Source organism: Centruroides sculpturatus, unplaced genomic scaffold, assembly GCF_000671375.1.
Source record: "Centruroides sculpturatus isolate CEXI.00-Female unplaced genomic scaffold, Cexi_2.0 scaffold292, whole genome shotgun sequence".
Classification (NCBI taxonomy): domain Eukaryota; kingdom Metazoa; phylum Arthropoda; class Arachnida; order Scorpiones; family Buthidae; genus Centruroides; species Centruroides sculpturatus.
Window position 1 is genome coordinate 350,195 of NW_019384986.1, and position 22,144 is coordinate 372,338.

General features: G+C 24.1%; 1 protein-coding gene across 1 annotated transcript in view; it reads right to left on the minus strand.

Moving 5' to 3' along the window:
- Positions 1 to 201: 201 nt before the first annotated feature.
- LOC111632909 (post-GPI attachment to proteins factor 6-like) overlaps positions 202 to 22,144 on the minus strand; it is a 52,323-nt gene continuing 30,380 nt past the window's right edge. Inside the window, exons 2-4 of the mRNA XM_023377437.1 lie at positions 2,020 to 2,224; positions 633 to 757; positions 202 to 493 (exon numbers count right to left, since the gene is read on the minus strand). Coding sequence (XP_023233205.1) covers positions 202 to 493; positions 633 to 757; positions 2,020 to 2,224 — 622 coding nt within the window. The remainder of the gene's footprint in view (positions 494 to 632; positions 758 to 2,019; positions 2,225 to 22,144) is intronic.

Here is a 22,144-nt window from a genome sequence, read left to right on the forward strand (position 1 = left end):
TATTGGTTATAATATGTAGTATATTTCTGCTTTAGTCTTAAAAATTAATTTATTAGTGATTTTTATTTTAAATATATATAAATTTTAGAAGCTGAACAAATAATAGATATATGTATGTTTAATCATTTAAAACATTTGAAGTATTCTTTAAAACATTTTTCTACAATTTATATATTTTATCAACTAATAATATCTTATCAATCATAAGTAAAGATTCATCTTACCTGTTAATGCTACTTCTAGGGTAAAATTAACAGTTTCATTAAACAATGGATGTACTAATATATAATTAAAATTTTCTTCAGCAGGTATAATATTGGCACTACATAGTTTTACTGTACTACAATTCACAGAAAAACTATTCAGTGTTGTATTTTCCACTGAAGGAAGTGCAAATGGACGTGCTAAGAGCATCACTGGACAGTTGTCTAAACTGGAACTACAATCTTTTATAACAATACTAGTAGACCAAGTATTAAACCCAGCATAAAATCTAAAAAATAAATTAATTTATTGTTAACATAAAATAACAATAAATTTAAAGTTTTCAATTTATAATTTACTTTTGAAATATGTTATTTTTGAAAAACAAAAATCTGTAATTAGAAATATAATACAGCAAAAATATTTACTTATAAAATGTAGGATTTGAAATCTCTTGATAGAGTTCTTCATTTGAAACTACATTAATTACAGAATTTTCTATATTTACTCGTAATAATGATGCTAACCATGCTTGACAAGGCCTATAAAGTCCCTATGATAAAGAACAAAATTAATGTTAAAAATATTGTAATTAAAATTGAGATAAAATTAAAATTACAGTAAATTGTTGTAAAAATGTATAATTTCTATAATTAAAGTTTATCAACTCAAATTACAAATACATTTATTTCTGGCGAATGCTTTTGAAATTGACAATTTTTGTAAACATACTTATAGGGAATAAAATTAATTTTTAAAATCTTTATCAAGCAAAAATCAATATTACATAAACAAAGTTAATCAAAAAATGCTAAAGAAATTATTAAAGATTATAAAATCTCTGATTGTTAAATTCCTCAGTCTCATTTGTGTCATAAGTAATCAAAATAATCAAAGATTATTTTTATTACATATAACACAAACTATTACAGAGAAAAAATATATTGAAATGAAATATAAAATTAGAAAAAAGTTGCCATTGAATAATGTTACAGGCTGAATAAATATCAAAGTTTACTGTATATAACAAATGCTAAAAATTCATAAAATATATTTAAGTTTCTAATATATGATAATTCACCCATCTGTCCTAACTTAATTGATTTGGACAAATATTTGAATTATTGTGTATTCGAAACTTTCCTAATTAAACTTTAGAAATTTTCAGCACTTATTTAATAATAAATCAATGTCTTATTACTATAAAAATAAGTTGTGATGTGAAGTTAATTTATTAAAATTAATTCAATTATAATAAGAATTACAAAATTTAATGATATACTAACATATTACAATTTTCAAATTAAACAATACAGATTTTATAGATGAAATATACATAATTAAATTTACAAAAATGAAAATTATATCAAACATTATCTTATTATTAACCAGATTATATCAAGTTACTATTGATTATAAGTTTTGTTATGACTAGAATAATTTGGCATTGTAGATAGGTGTGTCATTATTCATTGTTAATATTAATCTAAATTATTTAATCATTAATAAACTATTTAGTCAATCAATAGCAAACTGAATTTGATGTATCATTAATGATAAATCAGAATTCAGTTTGCTATTGAATGACTAAATAAATATCATTTAGTGATAAATAATGGTATTAAGATATTATCTCCAATAAAATTACAAATGTATATTATATATATATATATATATAGTGTGTGTGTGTACATGAGTGGTATATGTGGATGTGCATGTATGCACATGTAAACGCCATTTTATATTGGATATATATAATTATTTATAAAATAAATTATCCACAATATATAATTATTATGTATAAAAAAAGATAACCTTTTGTTTTATTTGCTGAGAGCTGTCATTAATAAAAGCTGCTGCAAACCAATCTCCAGGCCAAGGTGTTGAAATATTAAGGAAAGTGGAAATCTTATTAGTTTCCATAGTCACAGAATATTGAAACAACTGATTCAAAACAAATTTATCAGGGAAAGTTGAATTATCTGGATTGATCACAGGAAAACTTCCATATCTTAAGTAACTGAAAAAAAATGTAATAATTTTTAAATATAAGAAAACAAAAAATTTATCAAGAAATATATCTTAATAAATGCCACAATTTTATAACTGCAAAAATATAAACTGTAAAGCATACTGTATTTTATAGCACATAAGATGTGCCTCCATTTCAGAATATTTAGAAAAAAAGTATTGTATTTAAGCCATACTGTCCCTTTAGTGCTCAGACCCAAAATTTTTTTACTGTATTATAGTTAAAGTAAAATTAGAATACACACTTTTATTTAAGTCATATTTAACGAAAAAAACAATTTAAAAAGAAGATATTCACAATTAAATTTACCATTAAAATATTCAACATAAATACAAGCAAAAGTTGCTCGGTTATATCAATAATTAATAACAAAAATAATAATGTACTTAATTAAACAATAACTTTTTATTCGAGAGTCGGGCTAGGTAGAAGTTACTGAAGACCATTTGGGGAATTCATTAACCTATGGGAGATCACAACTTCACTTATAAGATATAGGTTTTTAGCCTTTTTTCTGGACAAAAGTTTTGTCTTTTATGTCATAAAATATGGTATTTCTATTATTGTTTCTTACATTAAATTATTATACATATGTAATAATATATTTATAATAGTTATTATATAGTAATATGTATGGTAAAATATGTATTTAGTCATAAAAAATTGGTGTTTTTCTTTTATTTTATATTTATAAATTTATAAGATTTTGCAATAGATTATTTATTTTTGTTTTTTTATTTCAAAAATTATAACTCATTATTTAGAAATGATTTAATGTAAATAAAATATTTTAAAATATAATATAAATGAATTAACATTTTTATTGTCATACAAATTTTTATTTACAAATTTCTTTATACACATTAATTTAAATATATATTAATTTCTAATATGTCTTCCATTTATAATTAATTAATCCTAATGAAAGTTAATGAAGTCTCTTTCTCTCTATCAATTTTCTGATCTTTTACAATTTATTTTAATTAATTATTAAAGTTTAACTTATTTATTTAAGCGAAATCAATTATAATAATTTGCAGTTTGCAAATTATTAAATTATTAAATACTGCAAAATATATATATATATTTTNTCCTTCTCAGGTAAATTAATAAACTGTAAAATAATATAAAAATATATGTAAATAGTACATTTATCTAATTATTTCTGATTTTAACTAGCTGATTTCAGGAAAATCTTTGAGCATGTACTTCTGTTTGATTGTACCAATATTTGCTTTAAGTTGATTTTTATTTGTAGTTTTTATTTACATCAATTATTTTATGAGTATTAATTTTTATTGTAATTGTTTTCAAATGTAAATTGTAATGTATTTGTATTATATTGTAGTAAAAGTCAGTTTCAAAATTTAACCAAAAAATAATTTGTTGAAACATTCTTATTTTTGTTCAATTTTTAAAATTTCGTATATGTTTTTATATTATTTTATTATCAGTTTTCATTAAAACATTATTTTCATCATTATAATGATGTGATTTTAGTAATTTGTGTAACATGCATTTATAACTTTATTTAGTTAACTAAAAAAGTCTCCATTGTTGATCAAGTGAATTATAACAATATACATATACATTAAATAATTCATTCTGTTATGAATAGATCAAAGTTATATAACTAATTATTGTGAAAATTATCAGGTTAGATAATTCAGTCTAGTAAATTTAATTAATGATTACATAATATTGGTAGCATAAGTCTATGACTATAGTGTCTAACTATACAGTAATACCAAAATACATTAATCATGATTTTAATAATTTAATCATTCAAATTACCAAAAGACAATCAAGCTCACTTGATCATTAATAAATTTATTAGTGCAAAACATTAGTTACAGATATTGCATAAGCTTGAAATTTGCAAAATTATTAACATATCACTAGTTTATGTAACCATAAACTATATATAAATAATTACTCTATCCTAAGTCTAGTATATTTTCTTATACTATTAAGCATATAATAACGTTTTCGATCGTTAAGAAACGATCGAAAACATTATTATATTATTAATTTTTATTTGCTGGATTATTAAAGGTGTGTTTTATTAGCACTATTAAGCATGCAGTGCAATCACATACATGAAATACTGTATAGTCTGTACTAAATTTGTTTTATGTTACAATGTGAAAATGTACAATGTGTTTTTGTTACATATAGTATATTTATATTTGTATAAAATATTATAATATATTTATACAAATATTTAGAAATCAGTATGTATTTTACGTTAGTGAAATTGATTGGATATGTGCGACATGTATATTTGGGGAAAAATGTATATAATACAAAAATTTTAATTAAAACATTTAAAAAAAATTAAGAAAGTAAATTTTGAAAGGTAGAATAGAATTGCATCATAATGATATCACAGATGCACTGCCATTATTATCATCCAAAATAGAAATAATTTTCATTTCAAACAACTATAAATACAAAACTAATTAGTAAAATATGAAATAAATATATAACTATCAAAATATATGCATATTATGACAAATTTTTAAATCGAAAAGTGTTGTAAGTACTTTAAATCATGAATTAAGTCTTCAAAATGAGAGAGAAAAATAATGGCAGCACTTCCAGTTTGTTGAATTGTCAAGTTAGACTTGTATAATAAGCAGAATATAGATCACATGCCACAGATAAAACTCTGAATCTGATTGACTATTGTAACATTTTTTCTTCCTCTTTAAAACAGTTTGAAATATTGTTTATTCCAAATATAAAAAATATATGAAAAGAGTTAATTAAAATTTCAATGAAAGTCTGATCTGATGATATGAATTAAACAAGAGTAATGCAAACAAAATATTTATTAATGTATTATATAAGTTAATTTTTTATATATTGATAATTAAGAATAATTGAATCTTTAACTACTTAAATTAATTATAATAAGTCCAGATATAATAAAAATGCATTTAAATTATGTTGTAATATCACCATCATAAAATATAACAACATATCATATCAGTTGTTAAATTTCCAAGTTTTTACCAAATAACCCATCCAAGTTTGACCAAAAAAAAAATTAGCAATTTTATAATATAAGTTTGAAATTCTAAGTTATAACAAATTGTATTTATTTAATAATTCAAATCAACTAATCAAAATAAGTACAATTCATTTTGAATTCTGATTTGTTACAAAACTAATCACACCTTATTTACTAGCATATTATTATTAACAATAATATATTATTTATAACAAGTAAAAATAATTAAAAAATCAAAATGTGATACAAAAATTGTTAATTGTTTAAAAATAACTTCTATATCATTTTGAAATTTCTTAACAGTAATTGTTCCTCAGGTTTTAAATGATTCTACAGTTTTCAGTTTATTATTTTAAGCATAAAAGATTTTCATACTTATTAAAATTGAAGATAAAGTCAGCTTTTAATTCACTTTCATGTTCCAGAATGTCTTATAATGACTTGACCCTTCCTTTTAGATTTGATGGACTTTGTCTTAAGTTTTGATTAATATGAAAATTATCATCTGCCAAATTTATAGTTTGAGAAAAATTTAACTTGAAATGAAAATTTTATAGAAACTGTTTGAACTCATTATAATATTTGATTTAACATTTACAATGAATAGATTTATATAAATTACATTACATATGTTACTTCAAATACACAATATAAATAGTTTATTTTAAAAATATTTTTAATAATTCAATTTTATTACTTATATATACAAATCAAAAAACTAGAAATATGACAATTAAATTCTGTAAAAACTCCATTTGAAAATTAAAAAGTATTTGGTTATTTGTTGTAATAACAAATAACATAAAATATATTATAATTCAGTGATATATTTCAGCATTTTATTTAAATGTCAGAAATCTATTTACATTGTGATTAATCATATTTTATAAATTCATAAAATAAAAATTTCAGAAATGCAAATTATTAATGACTCAGATATCTTAATTGTATTGTAATCACATAATGGATTAGCTACATTTTTATTCTTTCTATTTAATAATTAAAATACTGTTTCAGAATACTAATGTTTCCAGTCAAAAAAATGCTATAAATTGTAAAATACAAAAATAGCAATTTATAAAAGTCTCAACCTTTTTTCCTGAAAAATACATGAAAAGTGTTTTATCATTCCAAATTTAAACTTCATTAATATAAAATGAAAATTTAGAATTAATGTTTTGATAATTTTTAATCTCTATAAATAAAAACTTGGTTAAAAAATCTAGCTTCATTACATATCTGCATTTATCAGCAATCTCTAATTGAAATTACTTTTTTTTTCCTTTTTCAAATTGACAAAATTCTTATTTCATTAATACTTCATTTGAATAAATTTGTAAAATTTTTCTATTACCATCTAATAATTTAAAATCTTAATTATTACAGCTGATTTTGTAAATAAACATTTTAATCTTGAATTGTATATTATATTTAATTGAGATTTGTCTGTTAATAAACATTCAACTACAACATTAATAAAATTAATTATTACTATTTATAATACAAATATTTATTATGAAACTGAGAAGAGACTCTCAGATAAGATAGCACTACTTCTCTGAGACTCTTCAAAGAAGCTTTGGAAGAACTTTCCAAAATCTTGATTAAAAATATGAAAGGATCAGAATAAATGATAAAAAAAACATACCAAATTTGTTGATAATGCAGTGACAATTGCAGAAAACATACTTTATATAAAAACTAAAATAAAGGAGCTAAATGATGCCTAAAATAAAGGCAGACTAAAAATAATGACTAATAAACACATATTGATAAAAGCAATCAAAATATTAAACATAGAAATAGAAAAAGTATAAAATTATACTAATTCAGAATTAATAAATATGAAAAATGACTGAGACAAAGAAATTAAAAGGAAGTACCAAGACCTAAATCACTACATAATATAAAAGATTTTTAAATTCTTGTTCCTGATTAAACACTTCTTGAGATGTCTTCATCTCATCATTCCTTTAAATTCCATTTTAGCACTAAAAAGGAACCAATTCAATTTAAATGGCATTCCATGTTCTGATCGCCACAGTGTTCAAAAAGAAATCAACCTATTGATGAGATGAAGACATCTCAAAAAGTGTTTAATCAGGAACTTAAAAATGACTCCTATATTTACATAACAATTGATATTTCAACATATGGAGTTGATGATATCAAGAAAAGAAATTTTAAAAATTTAACTAGNCTTTCCATCAACGGAAGTCGACCGCATCGTCCCGGTGTCATCCAGACGTAATGGAATTGTTCATTCTCGAACAAGGGACACTCCTTCAAAATGGGACTATCGTGGAACCACAGGAGAAGAAGACCCAGAGGCTGCAACTGCCGCAGAACTTCCAAGATCGTGGAAATCTTGTAAGCTTCTTTCGTGTTTAATAAACGGTTGTGTTGTTTGTAAACGAGGCATCTATCTCTGGCTCAACTGCTTCCACATGTCGTTGATTGTTACTGCTCGGCAATCCAAACGGCAAGGGAAACGATGACGATATATATCACCTATTATTGTTCATCGAGATTTTTAATTTTTCTCCCCCCCTCGGCCCCCACAATATCAAGAAAAGAAATTTTAAAAATTTAACTAGGCTGATTAGCATATGGTTAATTAAGGAAAATATTTAATGATGATAAAGTAAGTCTAAAAGAAAAAAAGACTGAAAACAGTAACTAATATCATAATTCATATCAAACTTTCTAAAAGGAGATGTCTGGGAAACTTTAGACAGAAGATAGACAATGATGATAATAGAATAGAGACCTACAGTCAGTGAGGAGAGGAGGAAAAAAACTAAATAAAAGATGGAGGGATGAAATCTGATGATTTGTAGGAGTACAGTGAATAAATGTGGCAGTTATGTGACATATCTGGATAAATCAAGAGGAGCCCTTTATATAGCAGTCTACAAAATAGAACTAACTAAAGTTGACAAAGAAGAATATTGTAAGATTGACAAAATTTCTGTCACAAAATATTTTTATTTTAAAAATTATTATTACAAAATATTATAAGAATTCAACAGATTTTAGAACCAGAAAACAGAATTAACAATTTTTAATATACATTCTTTTAATAATGTATAATAATAAAAATAAATAATTTATTATTGCTTGTAAATAAATATAATATGCTATAACATTAAAATTTTAATTGTAAGCACATTCGTCTTTTTTTAAAATATAGGCTAGAACACGATAATTTAACCCCATCTCAGTCACTATCATAACCCATATATTCACATGCAGTGATCGCTTTTATGACTGAGGTATGTCATACAATCATTGTGAAATAAACTCTAGAAACTTTTATTTTAACATCTCCAATGCATTCACTGTTGTTAAATGTTTATTTCACTATTTCTCCAATAGATGGCAGTATGTTACAAAAATTATTCTGCCATTTTTGCAGGAAAATTAGTTTATTTTCAAAATCTGACAACATCTATGTATATTGTTTTTGGTAGTTTTTAAAATAATACATATCATAAATAAATAAAATTATTTTATTTCTTGAAAAAAAACATGTAAAAGCTAATTTTTTTTGCATATGTTTTCTTAAAAATTAATTATATATCAAATATCAATGATAAAAAAATTGTATATTCTTTGAAAAGTCATCCTGAAAAAAATTTGACTAAGAAGGAGTTAATTCAAAAAATATTAATATCTTGCCATTTTTAATTAAATAAGATTGAAACCACAAAATATCTAATTGAATTTAATTTACATTACAAGATAAATTAATTACTATTACAAAAGAATGTAATTAGTGTTGCCACCTTTTGAAAATTGCTGACCTGGACGGCAGGTCAGGTTTGTTCGAACAGAAGTTCCTGATGCATGTGCAATGTCATTTTACAATGTGAAGAATAATGTGCATGGTGATTCTAAATCAGTTACAGTTAGGGACTAGGGACTTGCATAGGAATAACCTAAATTAAAAAAGAACAGGTACAGATGACTTAGCTCTATTGGATATTGGAGAACGTGTACGATCGTACACGTCTCTCCAATATTCACATTGCTTTTTGCATGTATGATCGTACATGCAAAAACCAAGAAAAAAAAGGTTGACAGGTTGCGCGCCACATGTTGGCATAAACAGGCTAACTAACATGACAGAATTGCAAATGAGTTTCAGTGAGTGCGAGTTCTTTCGCTGTTAAAATAGTGTAAATTTGTAAAAATATTTGCAAGAACTTTGTTTCATTGTAATTTCACAATTTTTATGAAATTCCCAGACAAAATTAATAGTTCACCCGGACAAGGAGTCAATTCCCGGACTGTCCGGGTGAAAACTGAACGGGTGGTAATACTAAATGTAATTCAATAATCTGTTTTGAAATTTTATTATTTTATATGTTTATAAACCAAGTGCTGTTTTGTATAGTCTCAAAACTATAGTACAGTAATTTTGAAGTTATGAAACTATCTAAAACAGGATTTGGTTTGTACATATGAGAAACCACTAAAATATCAGTTTATTGTTTGCACAACTTCATTTTAACAATTTTGAAGTTAGAATTTCACTTCTGAAATTTCATGATCTGTTTTGGGAATAAACTGATAATATAATTGATGAATTAAATTAATGATTTGTTTCCTGAAGGTGGGCATAGAATTTCTTTAAAAGTATTTAAAATTAAATAACTGTTTTTATTCAAGAACATAATACAGTATGTACAAATAATTATCATTTTAATACAAAAATTATTTGAACTTTTCAAACCAGACAATTAATATATGGTTATTAAGCTACAAGACTTTATCGATATCTGTTTGATTGTTACTGATTTAATTTCTATTAAAGGTAAGTGCACAGTTGAGAGAATGGATGGGCAGGCAGAGCAGATAGTGAAAAAAAATTAACTTGCATTAAAAGTTATCAGTCTGCATACACTAGGTGGATGGATGGACAGAGAGGATTAGCCACGTGTGAGGAAATCCATCTCATTCTCGAGGAGACAATATATCTGCCCATTTGCCTCAAACTGTCAAGGTTATTAAAGCCAGATGTCCAGCTGTCAAAACCTTCTGTATGCCCATTATTAACAGAAATTGCTTTTTTAAGAGGATCACTGTCATTTATGCCCATTTCGTTTATTAGTTTTACTTTTATTAGTGTATTTATTAGTTGAAAAAACAATTTCAACTAATGCAGGCAACTTTAATTTCTATAGGGCAATACTATGAAAAATTAGATAATTTATAACATCCTGTTTTAGTAATAGACAGCATATTATCATTAATTTTTGTGAACGCTATTCGTATCGAAAAAAATGCCCCACTTGAATACTTTCAATCTTTCTTTTGCTCTAAATTTTACTTGATCCACACTAAAATTTGACAAAGTATAAGCACCTAACTGCAATTCTGTCCACTCTGTCTACTCAGTCCATCCACCTAAGTATGCATTTATGTTGCCTTGACACTTAATTAGAAACAATCAAAGAGAATGCAGAAGTTAATTATTTTTAAGTCATATTTTGATTTGTAACCATTTGGTGCAAACACGTGTAATATGTAAATGATGTAACAACACAAAATTAAATGAATTTACAAGATTCCATTGTTATGGTTTCACTTACAACGTCACTATGGCTTTAATTACAGCAATAACTAATGCAGAATAGCAACAATACCTATCAAATAATAAAATATTTAGAAGCATATTGATATTTTTAAATGTTACTATTTGTAGTAGTACTAATACTAAATAAATAATCAATGTAGAGACTTATGTCATTTGTTTCTCTATTTGTTGCTATGAAAAATCCTTAGTTAATAATTTAAAGCCAAGTGTAAAAATATATATGGATTCTGCATTAGAATTCTGTTTCATTTCCTCAAATGAGTTTTATTCTTTTTTCCTTACTAATTTAATTAAGGATGTAACTTATTGTATAGTGTATCTTATATTGTAAGAAATCAATCTTAGCTGTCAAGTCCTTTTTTTTTTATATTTCAATTAACAGACTAGTTAATAAAAACTGATTTTAATATCTTTAAATTTATCTCATAAATGATTAGGAAATAAGCCTACCATCTAAAGATTTACTAATAAAACAGTAAATATTTATTAATGTAAATATCATACAATATAATGATAAATTTTTATATTTGTTCCATGAAATGAAAATACAAAGAATTTCAATACTAATGTAAAAACAGCCAATTTTTTCTGAATTGAACATGATAACTGATTAATTAATAGATGCAATATAGATTCGTATGCTGTATAATGATAAGATCTAAACATTTTACAAAATCTGAAATTATGTAATACACCTTTAACAGTAGGGAAAAAGAACCTTAACATTTTTGACTTGATTAATGGACCATCCTCAAGTACAGGCAGTCAAAAGAAATTGTCTTTCAACTTATTATAATATATATAATATATAAATATATAAAACATACATGTACACAAAAAAGTTTTTAACAGAATATATAATGTATGAAATATTTAAATATTTTTAGTATCGGGATTACATTTTCATCGAAAATGGTATCATTATTGCATTAAGATAAAATATTGAAATTTTAAATAAAACAATAGTCAAAAAATATTAAATTTCTTATCAAAATATCAAATCGTGATAAGCTGAACAGTTCTACATATAAATCGATGACATGTGATGCAACAAATTTAAAACACAATCAGAAATCCAAACTGCCAGATTATTAAATCACAAAAATAATTAGGTTATTTGTATTTTTGACTGACTACAGGATTGGGCTTTAGTTACATTATACATTTATATTTAATTTATATTTAAATTACATTTGTAATAATATTTAAAACAATAATTTATGTATATTAATGTTCACAGTTGGATACTTACATTTAAATGAAATTTTGTATAAATATTTAAAAATATTAATCATTTTTAAACAAATAAATTTGTTTTTCTTCATTTTCTTTTCTTTTTTTTCATTTAAGTAAATCAATAGACAATTTATTATAATAGTTAAAAATCATTAAAATATTTTAAATAAAAAAAGACAGACAAACAGAATCCATTATAACCCATTTACAACTAGAAATAACTTTTTTCAACCATGTTACAAAACTAAAATCTTTAATTTCAATACTTAATTAATCTAATAATTTATTAAGCAAGAAAATTACTAAATTTGATTATCCTTTATAATTTAAAAATAACATTATTTTTATATTCTTTTTAAATTAAAAAAGGGTAATTAACTTTAGCAATTTTTCTTGCTTAATATATAAATTATTGCACTAATTACTCTTTTAGTGCTATTATTTATTTAATTAAAGCACTTAAAACAATTGATTTATTATATTTAGCATTTCAAAGTGTGCCTTTCTTACATCTTGGATAACTGATTTCCTGTAAATTACTGAATGTACAGTACATGAAAACAGGTAAATACTATATTGAAATGTAAAGCAATATTGTAAAGCATAAAACTGCAATCCCCTTAACAGCACAATTATAACACTAAGTTAAAATAAAATTAGAAAACACAATGTTTAAAATACAAAACAAAGTTATTTCTATATCAAATTTCTTATAGTAATTCAAGAAATTTACAATGTAACTAAACCAAATCTTTTAAATCTGAAAAGTTATATATCTGATTCTTACTAACTTGATTATAAAAGAAAACAGTATAAAATAATTAATATTTTATAAATAAAAAAAGGCAGATTAATATGCTTTTTCATTAACTTAATATCACAGAATGAATGATATTTTGACAAACACAATTTTGAAGTAATTGATATATACATATACAACAAGTTTATTCAAAAAGAATGGATTTAAAAAATGGCCTTTAGCAAGTGTCATAAAAATGGTAACTAATCAGTCACAGAAGGAAATGAAGTGACAGGCCTCAAGTTCTTGTCTATGTATGTATGTATATATGTGTACCATAGCTCCACAAAAATAAAAGAGCCAGTCTTTTCATTTTTGTAAAACCTATCATCACTGGTCACTCCTATCTAGACATGATAACAGAATGGCTTATGCCTAATCTTCCAGATCTTCCCAACAGTCTTTCAGGAGGATGGTGCACCTCCATATTTCCACCTGGATGTTTGCCAATACCCCAATGCCACCCTGATAGGATATTGGATCAGCTATGCCAGAAGTGATGATTTCCCAATGTTGCTTGGCTTCCACAAATCATCAGATATAATCAGTGGTGATATTCAGCGGGTTCACACAGGTTCGGCCGAACCTGTTGTTAACATTTTCAAAGTTTTCCAAACCTTGTTAAACACATGTAACATTTCTCAATGGCTTTGATTCTTTTAAAAAATATATTAAAATATACGTATTATACTCTGTAACACTACTAAACTAGAGCCTTCCGGTGCACCATTTGAGCGAAAAAAAATTGTTAAGGAAAAATTTTCTGTTAGCGAACCCTTTGTTAAATATTTCGAATATCACCACTGGATATAACCNCTAATGCACCATTTGAGCGAAAAAAAATTGTTAAGGAAAAATTTTCTGTTAGCGAACCCTTTGTTAAATATTTCGAATATCACCACTGGATATAATACTAAGAGACTTCTTTTTGAGAAGATACATCAAGGACAATGTGTATCAGTTTCTAATGCCACAGCACCTGGACAACTTGAAACAACATATCTCCAAAACAGTGGAATTGATAATTGGGGATATCCTGGATGTCTGAGCAGAATTCGACTACCATTTTGATATTCATTGTAACCAATGGCATCCACATCAAGCACTTGTAATGTGTATGTGAAATTTGGTGAGTTCTGTCTTTTCATGCCATTACTGTTGCTGTATGTTATTTCAGATACAAATAATACTTTTGCACCATCCTTTTTGAAAAACTGTGTATATTTTGTATATAATATGCATATGCTTTAAATTCAACAAAATTGCTAACTGCTATTTAGATTTTATAACTTTGTGAGATTTTTATGTTAATGTGAGAATGTTATTTTTCAAGGTTACTTATTTATTGAAATTGGCTTTTTAATGTTATCAGGAGATTTATCTGAATAGGAAAACTTCAGACTAAAATAATATTTTAATTCTGTTATAGATTATTATAAAAATATTGTTGTTATTAGTCAGCATATTTAAAAAAAGAAAGACTTATATTATACTATAACATACAGGGTGTCCATAAAATCCGTGTGCAATTTAAAAACTTTATAACTTTATTACTATTTGTGATAGAAAAAATCTGTAAAAAGTATTAGAAAGCTTAATGAACCTAGTTTTAAGTAAAATTACAAAGCTTACAAAATTCAATTGCATCAAATGTTGTTAGGACTATCATGCATGGCTAACTTTCTGCCATCATTTCAATGAAAAACTTGGCAATGATAATGTATTTGTGAGTAGTTTAATGTTCTCTGACAAAGCAACATTTCACAATAGTGGTAAAGTCAACAGGCATAATTGCCAATATTGGGAAACTGAAAACCCCAAATTCAGCAACTATGCCTTTTGACCAAAACTGTATTACTAATGATGGTGGGACATGTGGAAACTTAATAAAATACAATAAAACAATAAAATATATAGATTTTCTTATTTCCAATACATTGTACATAATTTCTGTATCACAAATACTAACAAAATTATAAATTTTTTAAATTGCACACAGACTTTATGGATACCATGTATTTACGGTATATAAATATGCTTATTAATAACAGCAATACTTTTATAATAATCTATAATAGAATCATTATTTTAGTCCAAAATTCACCTATTCAAATAAATTTCCTGATAACACAAAAAAGCCAATTTCAATAATAAAGTAACCTTGAGAAGTAACATTCTCACATTAACAATAAAAAAAACACTCAAAGTTATAAAATCAAAATAGCAATTTCAATCAGTTTTTGTGAATTTAAAGCACATGCATCAGTGCACAAATTTCATACCTTAACCTACATTCATTTTTTCTTCTTATTAAAATTTATGTCACAACTCTATTTCTTCATGTATCAGTATAATCAAATTAAAAAAAAAAAATTATAAATAAATTTTACTTTAAAGGAATTAAAATAAATATATCATGCTTTTTATTATAAAACCAGAATTTTAATTTAAAATCAAATTTCTTAATTTCTTATTTGTTGACTTTGCTATTATTTAATATTGTTTAATATTTCTCAAAAATTACAACAAAAAGATTTTAGTATTTTAATTCCTAATAATTATTTTAAAAACTTTTAATTTGTTTATCATTTTCACAATCACATTAATAAATACAAATTTATTACTATAAATGTGAAAAATATTTATTGCATTTAAATTTATGTATAGCCTGATAATATTCCAAGAAAAGAGAATTATCAATAATATGAATTATACATATAGTTTTTCAGGAATATAAACATTATAGAAGTTCAAAGAATTTTGTTTTATTTTATAAGATTTCAATATAAATATATAAATTTTAGGCTATTGAAAACTAAACAGATGAATTCTTTCATATTTATTTGTTTTTTCATTAAGAAATTGATTCTGCTGAATTACTTGACATCTAATTACAAAAAGTAAGGAAAATACAAATTTAATAAATTTCCTAAGGGTTTTAAATAGATGATAATGTATCTTCTTACTCTATTACCCAAGCCATTAAACAGAATTGTTCCTAATGTTCTTATCAAGCAAACTCTTGTTTATGTAATTTTTCCTTAAAAATGCATTTTCATATAAACAAACAAAAAAAATAATATTAATGCTAAAATGATTATACTGATGATAAAACATTTCTTTAAGATATATATATAATTCACACTTAAAATATTGCTTTTCATCATGACATATAAACTTCAGAACTCATCCCTGAATAAAAATTACATTATGAATGAGCAATTATTTATTATGACATTGCCAAAATGCCAGGCTGCAATTTTTAATCATATTTTTAATTTATTTAATTTAAAATATATTCTCTTCCCCTCAAATTAGTAGTGGCTTCCCCTGTACATCATACTTTTCCTTTAACAATAGAGTTGTACCAGTAATCTATTAACTGTTTTCAGGAAAAGTTTTAAATTGAAATAATGTGACTTTCTGCTTGCATCAGAAGTTCATATATAGGTCCTCCTTTCCCTATGGTTTCCATATCTGATCTCCAAGTTCATCTATTTAACTCCGTTCTCAAGATTAAAGAAAGACAAGCGGATGACAGTGGGTTTATAGGTCTGCAATTTTTTCCAGATTGCAGCCCAGTAAAAATCTGATTAATCATTACTTCCTAAACCTTGCTTTTGCATTTCTTAAAACTTGTTGTTAAATATGTACAGTACTTTACTTTGATATTTAGTAATTGTAATTTTTCTTTATATTATTTTATTTACAAAGTCTATTCTTTTAATATTTTGTAGACCATATGATCTTGACAATATTGTTCATGCTTTCTACTTTTTTTACGGAGAAAACTCTTTTATGAAGAAAGGCTTTATTTCATAANTATAAGTTTCATCAAGAGGTTTCATTTGGCAAAATAATACAGGAAGAAGAATAACTATTTTTTTCATTCCATTATTAACAGAATATCAGGTAATTAATTTAATGTGGCTTAGAAGAGAACTTGTAGAAAAAAATTAAAAAGTTACTGTATACAGTATTGTTTTAGACCTTTCTACTCAGTTACTATATATAACAGGTATCTATACTAATGAAGAAAGTACCAAATATTCTAGCTATCATTAAAATACAACATACTATAGGTCAGTGTTTTTCAACCTGTGGGTCGCGACCTCAGGGGGGTCGCAAAGCCATACACGGGGGTCGCGGGTAAAAGAAAAAGACGAGTGTTTGTAGGTCCTACCCTACAATAAAAAAACTGCAATTTCAGTGAGAAAGCTGTGCCTGTTTATTTTATAGTACAATTCAGTTTTTGATCAATATTTAAATCTCAACAGAAAGAAAATTAAATAAGTAGTTTTTAAAATCACTGACATAGTTTTAATATGGCCATGAGGGGGGGTCACCAGAATTTTTTAACTTGTAAAGGGGTCGCATATTCAAGAAGGTTGAAAAACACTGCTGTAGGTAAACAAAAATTATTAGTTTACAAATGAGTAAATTTAAAATTAGTTATTCTAAATTAAATGATGAATAATAAACACAGACTATATAAGGATATGAAAGTATTGTTAGTTAATATTTTTAGCAATTAAAAACTATGAACATGCAAAAAAAATGTTATTAAAATATCACTTTATTAATACAAGTGATGTAATATATTTCATTGTAATTCTTGATTTATATTTGAATGTTATTGATAGCTCTGAAAAGCACATTTTGTTTTTATCTTTTATTTTGTTCGTTTGTTAAGAAGAAAGCCAAGAACTCAATAAAATATTTCATTCTAAAATACAATTTCTGTGGAACAGAATAGCATTGATATTCAAAAGAACCTAGCACTATATGCCAAAGACTATACAATAGAATATTTGATTTTATAAAGACATGATAAGAAAATCCAAATATTTTTTAAGAAAAAATAATTTATTAACTTATGTTGAATTTTGAATATTTCCAATTTTGTTAATCGTAAAAATAGGATAATTATTTTATTAATTTTTATTGATTTTGTACATGTATCAAATAAGCAAAATAGATGAGTTTTTATATATATATGTATATATAAGGTTAAGCTATGAAAATAAATGTATAAAAAGTATATAACAGTATGTTTAGAGTTCATTTAATACTTTTTATGTGAATTATCTCAATTATTTTATAATGGAAGCTGAAAAAGTGCATTTAAAACATATGTTTGTAAGGAGAGATGAAAGAATATAAGTTAGTATGTAAAAATATTTGTTTAACCATTAGTGATGACATAAGTAAGTATCTATGTCATCAGTAGTTCAGTTGGAAGACAAACTGCAAACTGTGTTCTGTTCAACTTCTAAAGCTAATACTGGCAAATGTTAACTATAGAACAAGTTGTTGGTATTTAACAAATTTATTGGAATTACATTAATGTTATCAATGAATTAAGCTGTTAAAATCTTTAGGTTAAAATACCATTAAAGTATTGGTGATGTTTTAAGAATTTTGCAATATTACTATTATTTTATCAAGTTTTGACCTGAAACTGGTAGCTTAAATTGCCAAAATCATTAGAACACTTCTCTAATTCTAAATAAATTTTTACTGGATCAATACACTTGTGTTCTGGCAGGTATTCCTGATATTCTTTTATATTGCATCTTATCTTTATTATTTATATTATCTTTATTAAAAAATAACTTATAAAATAACAAAATATGAATCAATTATATATTTCAAATAAACTTTTATTTTATATTACACACTAAGAAGACTTTTTACATTGACTTTATACAGATATGATCCAATGTTCACGATGTATTTATTACTAAACTGAAGCAAAATAATTAATATTTCAAAAAACTTCAATTAATATTAAATAAACAAAAATAAATAATAAAACTGCATTTTTAGCTACGTTATTTAAAACAAAAATAAGATTGAAAGTATCAGAATTCCTTCTAATAAAATCCACTTATATTTTTTCTTACATATTATTTTTTTTATGTTTCTTACAACATATTTCTTATTTTTGATTGCTGCTTTAACACCTTCAATGTAATATAATTATTATAAACTGCAAATTATTTTTAAATTCTTCCTAAATGACCTTTTAACATTTGTGGGGGTGTGTTAATAACTACACCATCTACAAATAAAAAAATCCTTTTATGACCAATTACATTTGTTTTATAAATAATGACAGGGTTTATCACTTGTTGCCGCAATAAAAAAGAAAAAAGAAAGAGCTATTTGCTTCACTAACAATTCTTACAAAATTAATGTGAAATTTTATATAAATAAAGCAATTAATCTAACAGATTGTTTTAAAAAGTTAAATAATTATTTGCAAATTAAAATATATTGCTAGACAAAGTAAATTTTTCCAAGACTTGCTTATATGGAGTTCTATTATCAAAATGATTATAAATCCGTAAATTAAAATATTTATATTAAAAACTGAAGTTTTCTTTTTTAAAATGATTATAATAAAGTGAAAATTATTTTCTATAATAATTTATAAAATATTTATTCTCCAAAAATCAGAATTTATGCTTCTGCAAAATATCTATAAAAATACTTTTACACGATTTTAAAGGCTATCCAGACATTAAACAATAAAATGTTTCTAATAACAATTTAGTGTTTATTGCATCACATTATGAAAATTTCTTCTTTTAAAGAAACTTTTGAAAAATATTTGCTATTTCTTCATTACAAAAAGAAATTTCTTTATTAGATGCTTGTCGTTTAGTACAAGTTTAATGTCATCAATATCTATTTTCTAATTGACTGCATTCAACAAAGTTGAAAACTATGTGTAATTATTGTTTCTCAGAACTGACCTAAATACTTTAAAGATCTAGATTATATGGAAGATTAGTTTAGTTCAACCATTTCAAAATAACTTGTCTGTTATTTAGCATTTTATTTATAATGAAGATTTTTCCAACTTTACTGATTATACAATTATAATAATTTATTACTACTACTAATAAAGTTTTATTGATATATTTTATATTAAAATAACAACTTGACCAAACATATATGGTAGATAATGAACTAAATAAATTTATAACAGCTTTTATCTACAGTAAATTAATAAATTATTATACTGACATGTTCTTTATTGTTAATCTATAACTTTTACATAGATTATGAATATAAACTTTTTTAAAATTCGAATATTCATACATTTTAACAGTTATGAATAAACAATATTTTTATTACACGTGTGTTGATATTGATATTTAGATCAATAGATGAATGTAGAAAATGTCAATTTTCCAACTCTTAGTATTAAAAAAGTTAATTTGTATTTAAAAATGCCAAAAGATTAAATATGGAAGTATGATTTGCTTGAATTTATACATGAATGTAAGTAAACTATCTTTTACAATTCATAAAAATTTAAATTTTAGCTTTCCTAGCTTCATATTAAAATTTTCCAGAAATCTTAGTGTTCCTATCTATTTGTAATGAAATTTTGACAGTACAAGAAAATTAGTCTAAGAAACCATAGAAATAAAAATACGCATTTTATGATAAATACATTTTTATTGCTAATACTGAACCCAGAAATTAGATAATTATAGTTCTATTCTGTCTTACTGTTATTTCTTTAGTTATGATACTGTAAAAATTATTCACTGAAAATCTAACAATAATCATATTAACTATCCTTTGTTTATACTTATTGTACATGTTAAATTATTTATTTAAAGAATTCTATTTTTAATTTTGTTACTAAATTTATTCTTATGAATAAAATGTTACAAGTAAAAAATACATTTCTTTCTTTAATGATTACTAGCAAAAATTTGAAAAATCTGTAAGGGGCTGTCCATAAATGATATCCACACTGGAAATGAAGCAGGGAGTTATGACAAGACTAACAAAGTCCTACAATGGGGAGGGGAGGAGTTGAACTTTAAATGGAAGTCCGTTTTATTTTGTTAAATTTTACACAATTTATACATTTTATTATTCATAAAGTGATAAAGATTTTGAAGGAAATTGAGTTTTGTTGGATGTCCGAAAAAGAAAGAGGGTTATGGAAACTTGGACAAATTGGGACAATGGGGAAAGGTAGAGTAAAAATTTCAATAAAAATTTGGATGTAATTTATGGACATCCTCTCTAATCTGTGACATTCTTTGGAACTGAAAACAACTGATCTTGCAGTTAGTTAAATAAACACACACAGACAAATAAAATACAAACTTTTTTTCAAATGTTTGAAAAGTTTGTTTAAATTAAAGCTTAGCAACAGTCAACTTCCAAACAATAAAAGTATTTTTTTATTATTTACAATAAATAAAATTATACATCAATAAATAGGAACTATTAACCAAATGGCAATCAATTTACATTACATAAATATTAATACATGCTTTTCATTATAAATATAGAATTTAACCCAGTAAAATTAATTAGAAGTATTATTTTATGACTTTAAAAACTATATTAGCATATACATATAATAGTTTATCATCTTTTAATAAATTATATAAATAGAATAATTTATATTATTACTTAAAATCGATTGTAATTTATATTAAAATTTACAAGTAATATTAACATTTTTAATTTTAAAAATACTTTAAGATGAAAAATGTTTGAATAATAATAATTCAGATTTAAAACTAAATGAATATTAATGCCACCCAATGATTATTATAAGTTTAAACAATAAAGTATTTCCATCTAATTATCTGATAACAGGTAATATGAGAAAATGCTAATAAACCTGTGTAGATAGTTCTTGATATATAATTAAATAATAGAATAGTTTTGTTCCTGCTAAGAGATAACTGCTTTTTTTCATAACATAAGGTTACAGTAACTGAGAGATTCAACTATAGCCTGTAATAACACCATTATCAAATCTTACCCTAGATCTTTATATTTCTGCTTTTGTATGCAAAATAGCTGCAAAATTCTTCCTATTTTAGATTATAATTCAAAGGTTATTCAATTCAAAGCAGCTGCATACATAAAGATTAGCATTAAATTTGGTCCAGATATCATAAATTATTTAAAAAATATTTAAATAATAATAATAATAATGCTATTGTCAAAAGGAAGTCAAAGAAAAACATTTTCAGTTTATCCAAATAAACAAAAATTATTTCTGAAAGATTTCTATCTTTTACATCCTTAATAAAATTTTTTTTAATGTATTTTATGTTATAAAGTGACAAATACAAGAAAATCAATCTAAAATAAATGAAAATATTAATTTTATATCATATAAAAATTATTAATTTACTTTTACAATGACATTTTATAATTCTTAACTGATGTACCACTAAAAAAAAACCCTAAACCCTGATTTAT